Source organism: Mustela putorius, unplaced genomic scaffold, assembly GCF_011764305.1.
Source record: "Mustela putorius furo isolate JIRA1106 unplaced genomic scaffold, ASM1176430v1.1 tig00003845_pilon_pilon_pilon, whole genome shotgun sequence".
NCBI classification, from domain to species: domain Eukaryota; kingdom Metazoa; phylum Chordata; class Mammalia; order Carnivora; family Mustelidae; genus Mustela; species Mustela putorius.
Window position 1 is genome coordinate 94347091 of NW_025421998.1, and position 8622 is coordinate 94355712.

General features: G+C 41.3%; 1 protein-coding gene across 1 annotated transcript; it reads left to right on the forward strand.

Annotated features, from left to right (window-relative positions):
- Positions 1-7402: 7402 nt before the first annotated feature.
- On the forward strand, positions 7403-8347 carry LOC101691266 (putative olfactory receptor 9A1). The gene has a single exon (XM_004741608.1). It carries the CDS (start codon positions 7403-7405, stop codon positions 8345-8347), a length of 945 nt encoding a protein of 314 aa, XP_004741665.1.
- The last annotated feature ends 275 nt before the right edge of the window (positions 8348-8622 follow it).

Consider the following 8622-nt stretch of genomic DNA (forward strand, 5'->3'; position numbering starts at 1 on the left):
AGGCTTTCAGAAATTAATGGCAAATACTTCATTAAATATCCTTCAGAGGATCCTTTATCCTTAAGATTAGGGAATTACCTGCCTAATAATGCCTATAAAATAAATTTTATTTTATAAATAATCTGATTTTCTAATTTAAATTTAATTAGCCAATATATAGTTCATCATTAGTTTTTGATATAATGAAACCCAAGACAGAATTGGTCCTCTGTGATGCTGCTAAGGATGGGGTAGTTACGTAATCCTAAACCAAGTTCCCAAAACTCAGAAGTCAACAACTTTATTACTTCAGAAGGGGAGAGTAAGAAAAGAAAGATGTTTTTGTGCTTGATTTGTGATGGGAGGAGGGGCATTATTAAGAGGTTGGAGAGTTACAGCAGGGAGTCTCTGAAGAGAAAATTCTGAGTGATTGTCTGCCCTGATATATTACTAGGAGTTGAGTGAAGGTGAATGCCATCTAGCAAGGAGATAATTGCTTCCTTACAAAGTTTTCAAGAGAGGAAATAATTAGTCCCTTGTGAGTCAGTGCATAGAAACTTTTCAGGTGGAGAAAAATGTTTTTCCTAATTTAAAGATGGCTTAACACACTCACAGTTGCTCAAAGATGGAGAGCTTTCTACCTAGTGTCCAGTGGCATTTGGAGAAGACCCTTAATTAAGGATTAAACAATATGTTAACTAGACATTGACATCCATAACTCGTGTTTCTGTGATGTACTCATGTGTATGCATTCATGCAAGTGTGTTCACACACCTCAGTGTAACCCATCTCTCCACCTCCAGCGCAACACCAGCAGCCTTGATCAGAATGTAACCCTGTACTGTAGGTCTGTGTTACAGATTGTGAGGGATGCTTCTTCTCCAATTACAGTGTCAGTGGCATTGACGTCAGAAGTGATCTAACTTGCTTCCTTGTGCTATTTCGGGCCCATTCATAACTATTCCTTTTTCTATTTTTCTAATCCCGACCTTTTTGCCATCTAGACCAAGGAAACAGGATGTTTTTCAAGGCTCTGTGACCTGAACTATTCATACAACAGTCCTCCCTATGATTCCCTAAGCGTAAGAGAGAGCCCAGAGAAGGCACCTCTCTCTCTTTTTAAGAAAGAATTATTTACTTATTTCAGAGAGAGGAAGGGAGCAAGTAAGGGGAGGGGCAGAGAGAGAGAATCTCAAGCATCTCTGCTGAGTGCAGAGCCCAAGGCCGGGCACCAGCCTGAGATCATGACCTGAGCTAAAATCAAGAGTTCGGTGCTCAAGCAACTGAGCCACCCAGGTGCCCCAGAGAAAGCATCTCTCTTAAATCTGCCCTTTCTTTAGCCCTTCCCCCTTCCCTAATCACCAAAAACTAATTCATTCCCTCCTTCTGGTCAAGAATGGAGTGCATTCACTCTATATGATTGCCCTAGTAACTCTTATGGGCCCCGAGATGGGCCAAAAGATACGGATAAAGCATCAGGGAGGATCAAGATTCCTGACAAGCAGACAGCTGTCTCTTCCCCTAACATGCTACAGTTGAGTTCCAGGGACAAGAAGAAATAAGCAGCCTGACTTTCTACTTATGATCAACTGATTATTAATTTCCACTTGCTCCTCCAGCCATACTAAGAGGCACTATAAGAATACAAAAGGAGGGTGCCTGGGTGGCTCAGTGGGTTAAACCTCTGCCTCTGGCTCAGGTCATGGTCTCAGGGTCCTGGGATTGAGCCCCACATCGGGCTCTCTGCTCAGCAAGGAGTCTGCTTCCCTCCCCCCTCTCTCTGCCTGTCTCTCTGCCTACTTGTGACCTCTGTCTGTCAAATAAATAAATAAAATCTTAAAAAAAAAAAAGAATACAAAAGGAGTTAAATAACAAGGACAAAGAGAATGGGGAAAATGGTACAACAGATGATATTTTGCAGTTTATTTTTGATGTGGGAAAGCAGAATCTCCAAGATAATAATAAGATGATGCAATGCAAATGAAATTTCTGCTAAGGGAAAAATGAAAAAACAAACAAACAAAAAAAACAAAAAAACCCCCAAACAACCCAGTAATAGCATTTACTCAACAGAGCTCTTAAAAGCTTCAGCACATGGAGGCATCAGCTACCATTGAAGGTGAAGGGAAGGTTTAGGGGTTAAAATAGGAGCAGTGGTTAAAAGTTGGCATACACAGCAATTGGGCACTGAGAGTCCCTTGTATTTTCTGAGTCACCAAGGAAATATCTGTTTCACAGGTAGGGTGCTGGTTATCTCACTTTGCCAAGGTCTGTCTCAGTTTTAAAAAACAGAAAGTCCTACATCCTGGAAACTCCCTCTGTCCACTGTCCAGCCAGGGCACTTGTTCACGCTGTCGACATTTCACCTACCCACCACAACACCTGGAAGAGACAAGACTTTATTCTCATTAAAAAGAATTAAACTTGGAAAGTTCTAGATTTTAGAACTATAGATATAACATTTATAGCTTAAAATAAATGATCTTGCAAGTGCTGCAGATAATGATTTTGAAGTTACAAATAAAATTTTGCAAACAGACGAATTTATAAATACAGAATCTGAATAGGGATGAATGACTGCATCATTCTCTTTTTTAAATTTTTATTTTGAATTTTGAGTTTATTTAGAGGCCAGGGACCCAGGTATTCTTCCCTTTCATCACTGCAATCATATATACAAAATTACACATTATTTTAACATTATCACAACAAGCCATAAGCTTTTCCCTACTCTTCATTTTCATAACATATTCTTTTAATAAATACCTACTATATGATAGGCACTAATGTGAAAGCTACAGATTGAATAATATTTCATCAAGTAGTTGTCTAATGTGGTTTATTCAACTTCCACTAAGAGTGGACATTTACTTCTTTTCCAATTTTTCCTTTTACAGATTAAAAAAAAGATCAAGAAAGAGCTATTATTCTCTTATTGATGGATTTTTGTTTTGTATCAGTTTCTATAATGAACTAAACCACTGTGAACATTCTAATGGGAGTCTTTGCGAAGACACATGTTGCCATTTTTCTTGGGTGCATACCTGGGAGTGTAATTGCTACAGTGGAGGGGAAGTGTATACTTAGCTTTGAAGTTTCACTTGTGGTGAGCACAGCATGATGAGTAGAGAAGTTGAATCAGTACACCTAAAGTTAATGTAACATGATGTATCAACTATACTCAAAAAAAAAAAAATTAAAACTGACAACATTTTTTTCCAATGGGGGTTTTACTAGTTTTAATTTTTTTTCCATGGCTACTGAGCTACTGTGGCTTTAAACAACATTGGGAGGATATCTTAGAGTAACCCAAGTGGAGAAGCTGGTTGGGCTATATAGGTTTTGAGGGAAAGAGTCCACTCTCCTCAGATTTCCTCATCCAGTGACCTTCCTTCACTGTTCCCCAACAGTCCATACATGAGCCCACACAGCTTCTCAGAAGCTAACAGTGTCATTACTGACTCCTGATATGTCAGTGCATTTCTGGGATCTGCACAGGGTTAACACTGAAGTGAAAATTTCAGAGGGCCTCATTTTTCTTAAGATTTATTTATTTGAGAGAGAGAACGTATTCAAGAAAGAGAGAGAGAGTATGCTCAGGTGAGGAGCAGAGGGAGAGAATCTCAGGTAGACTCCCTACTGAACATAGAGCTCAACATGGGCCTCTATCTCATGACTCCAAGATCATGACTTGAGCCAAAACCAATAGTGGGACGCTCAACTGACTGAGTCACCCAGGTACCCCTGGGCCTCATTACAAGAGATTTTGACTGATAGATTTTTTTGGAGGATGATTTGATAACAGCTATTAAATTTTATATAGTAATTTAGGAAGTTATAGCTGTCCAAATGTACAGGATTACATGTTAAGATTTTTATAGTAGCAGCTTTTTTCTTTACTGGTAAAGAACTGGAAGAGTCAGCCACTTAAAATGTGAGAGTATATTATTGCTAATTTGCCAAGGCTTAATGTATGCACACACATGCATATAACAAAAAAAGTAGCATGACAATACTACTTTAGCATGACTTACTAAAATAGCAAATAAAGACCATATATAGATAAACTTGTGTATGCATAGAATATTCCTGTACGGACACAACAGACACTAATAGTACTGTTTACTCTAGGAGATAGATCAGGAAAATCGGGCATTGGTGAGAGAGACATTCGCATCCATTTTATATCCCTGTATAAAATTTTATTTTTACCTTGAGTTGTGCTAACTTTATGATAAATGGAAAGTGTTTTATTAATGTAAACATAAATATTTCAATGTTACTTTGCTATTTTATTCAGCACCCCAGCCATCCTCACTTTTATACACTACTTTTTCTGTCAGTTCTCTGTGTTGGTTCCTAAACCCTTACCTCTCACTTCAAGTAGCTTGGGAAGGTGCCCTGGTAGCATTTGAAGACCTAGAAGGGAAAATGTGGCTGAAGAGCCACAGCTGGAATGCGTGCACGTTACAGAGATGGGAACAGGTTGTGGCATTAGCAGAACCTGAGACTGGTTTGCAGGGCATATCCTATGTCTTTCTCTCTTTTTAAAATTTAATTTTTCCAAGATTCATTGTTTATGAGTTCCCATAACTATGATAGCAGGGTATCTTGTAGAGAGGGAGTGCAGAAATCATCTGAATAATATGGGATTCTTAGGGCTTTGAGATGAAAAACTTTTTGACAGAGGCTATTTGTTGGCCTCTGGATTTTTTTGTTTGGTTTGGTTTTGTTAAAGATTTTATTGATTTATTTGAGAGTGGGAGAGAATGTGTAAGAGAGCACCAGTGGGGAACAGCACAGGGTTGGGGGTTTGGGGGAGGGAGCACCAGCAGGCGGAGGGGCAGAAGGAGAGGCAGGCTCCTAGCTGAGCGGGGAGGCCAACTTGGGACTTGATCCCAGGACCCCAAGATCATCACCTGAGCTGAAGGCAGATGCTTAGCTGACTGAGCCACCCAGGCACCCCTGTTGGCCACTGGGTTTCTGATTTTTGGTAATTGTCTTGGAGCCATTTGTGGTGCCTTCTGCTTATGGGTTGCTAGGGCTCTTGCAGGGTTAATTGGAAACAGAGGCACAGAAGAGAGCAGGGGGGCTGGCTGCTTACAGGACAGACTGTTCGGTGATCATCAGGACTTGGTGACTTGAAGGCAGCCTGGGCATTGAGAAACCCCTGATGAGGAGACTTCAAGTTTGCCCACGACATAAAACTTCACCATGTTCTAAAACTTGATTAGCCTCAGGAGGAAAGGTGAAACTTTCTCTGGCTTTTCCTTGACTACATCCCTAGGGTTTCTCTGAACTTGACAAATTTAGTTTCTCAGTGAATAACTCCCCATAGGGACAGACAGAAGAAGAACAGGAGGGGGAGAGACAGAGGAAGACAACTGGACTTCCATAGCATTATTACTACTGGGCTTTTCCCTGAGAAATTGTATGAAGACTGTTTTCTCTTGCACTGAGAGCAAGGACAACAGCAGCATGCTCTGGGCCACAGAGTGCGCTCTGTACTAGTCAAGCAAGAGTAGCCTGGGCTGATCCCTGGACAGCCATAGACATTCCCACTCAGGCTCTTTTTCTGGAGGTGAGTGCCAGGGCTCCCATCTATGAAGGAGAGAGTAAGAGAAGATCAGGATGGGAAGTTCTGGGCTTCATTGCTGTCTAAAATGAAGACATCTTCAGTAGAGTGTGCAGAGTGGGCTAGGAGAGCTATGCACTGGAGGAACCCAAATGAAATCCTCCCTCCACAGCAGAGAGCAGATTTAGCTCTTCTCAGTGCTGGTGGTAGACATAGCTCTCTGCCATGACCTAAGACTCTGCTCTCTCATTTGCCCTTATTCCTTGTTTATGTAAGCTTGCCATTTTGTAGGGGATCTCCAGGAGGAGAGCCCACAGATTGACCAGACAATGCCTTAGTGAACAGTGAAGAGAAGGTTCTATTTTGTAATAGGAGGAAAAGCAGGTCAGGATGGATACTCTTTACTCATTCACTGACTTGTTTGGAGAAATGCATTGAATAAATACTGAAAGAGTACATATGTGCTTATTCTGTGTCAGACTCTGTTCTAGGCACTGGAGATGTGACAGTAAATAAGACAGACCATGGTACTTCAATTTCAGCTATTGATGAGAACCAATAAGAAGAAAATGCTGCCTCTAAGAGGATAGAATGTGAAGACATACTTGTACTATTTTAGAGAGGGTGACTATAAGACCCATGGTTGGAGACTTCTGAGCAAAGACCTACATGTGGTGAGGGAAGGAGCCCAGGTATACTAAGTGAATCAGTGTGATTCATTTTGGTGTCTTTGACACTTTTCCTTTTTGTCAGAACTCTGGAGAAAATGGAAGGACATAGCAGATACCTGGGGACTTTTCCAAGCTTCTCAATGGGATGCAGACCATAGCTGGTTGGAAATAGCGACAGGCTGCCCATTTGGAGATCTTATTTCTTCACTGAGACTAGAGATTTGAGACATGAGGATGGCAGAGAATGTTTCCTGGTTTCTTGTCTCCTGGTGCCAGGGTGGAGATTGTATAGGACAGGTGGGAGATGGGGATGAAAGTTCCAGCCTCTTTTCACTGCTCTGGACCTCTCCTCCCTGCTGTCATCTGGTGACAAAAGGAATGATTTCAGAACTAAGGGTTACCAACTGGAAACGAATGAGGTTCTTCCTACGAGGAGGAGGCACAGTCATTGAAATGAGAGATAGAGATGTCTTTCGTGATAAGAATAAGGAGAAACAAAGTAGAATACTCTATTCCATGGAGCCAGCTCCCCAGAATACAGGGAAAGACTCAATAGTTTGTCTCAATATAGCTCTTATCTTATGATAGTTTCCCAGGTAGACCCTACCTCTCTGCCAGCTGGCTCTAACAACAGACTGAAGTAATGACTAAGATAACTGAAGTGAGAACTTCAAGGGAACCTAAGGCAAATAGAGCTCACATTCAGTGGAGATGGAGGGAAGAAGTTACCATATCTGGGTGGGATTGGCAGGAGTCTGTAGGACATGGACATAAGGGGCAGAGAATATGGTTTAGGGCATTCAGGAGGGAAGCATTGGTGTTATGAATGAGCTCATTGCAGTTAGGGAAGTGGACAGGGTGGCAGCTCAGAGCAGAGTTAGAGGCAGAAGGACCAGTGGGTTGAAAGATGAGGGTGCATATGGGGGGGGGGTTGTTGGTGACTAATACTCACCTTCTTGCATATGTATATTTATTATAATATGTATTTTATTCATAAAACATTTCACATCAATCTTGTACAGAGAATAGGAGAAGATGATCCCATTGTCATGATGTGGAGCCCAAGAGCAGAGATAATACTTCCTCGACTTGGGAATAGCTTCAGTCCTTTGAAATCAGAAGCATGTAAGCTCGCCTTTGTTCTCTAGATTTCATAAAGGGCAAGACACAGGACTAAATGTTGAAGAATTATTCTAGTGCCATTGAATTTTATCTACTTGGCTTTCGTGGCTCCAAAGAGCTACACAATATTCTTTTTGCCACATTCTTCCTTCTCTACTCAGTGACAGTCATGGGGAACATACTTATCATTGTGATTGTCTGTGTTGATAAACGCCTGCAGTCCCCCATGTATTTCTTCCTTGGCCACCTCTCTGTTCTAGAGATCCTGATCACATCAGTTGCTGTCCCCTTGATGCTCTGGGGGTTACTGCTTCCTGGGATGCAGGCAATATCTTTGACAGCATGTAGTGCACAATTATATTTGTACCTTTCTTTGGGTACGTCAGAGTTGGTATTAATGGGAGCGATGGCTGTGGACCGTTATGTGGCTATCTGTAACCCCCTGAGGTACAACATCATTATGAACAGCCACACCTGCATCTGGGTGGTCATTGTGTCATGGGTGTTTGGGTTCCTATTTCAAATCTGGCCCGTCTACGCCACATTTCAGCTTACCTTCTGCAAATCAAATGTGGTAGATCATTTTTTATGTGACCGAGGGCAACTGCTCAAATTATCCTGTGATGACAGCCTTTTCACAGAGTTTATTCTTTTTTTAATGGCTGTATTCATTATTGTTGGTTCTTTGATCCCTACAATCATCTCCTACACCTACATCGTCTCCACCATCCTCAAGATCCCCTCAGCCTCTGGTCAGAGGAAAGCCTTCTCTACCTGTGCATCCCACTTCACCTTTGTTGTGATTGGCTATGGCACCTGCTTGTTCCTGTATGTGAAACCCAAGCAAACACAGGCAGCTGAGTACAACAGGGTAGCATCACTGATGGTTTTAGTGGTGACCCCTTTTCTGAACCCATTCATCTTCACCCTCCGGAATGATAAATTTATAGAGGCCTTTCGAGATTTCATGAAACGCTGCTATCAACTCCTCAAGGATTAGCTGTGTCCTAAGGACAATCAAAGACACATCGTCATGGACCTGAGTAGTCTGAAAGCAATAATGCAATCTGAAACGATCATGTTCAACACTAAATTGTTTGTGATCTACACGGAAATTCCACAAAATTCTTCAAGAGAATTTTAAGACATTGACAGTGCTCCAATTTATAATCAGATGATTCCTACAATGGGAAATCTCATTATTATTTTTTAATTGGATATATATTCTCGTACATACTTCTGTAGTTATAATACATCTTATAGTATAAATTTAAC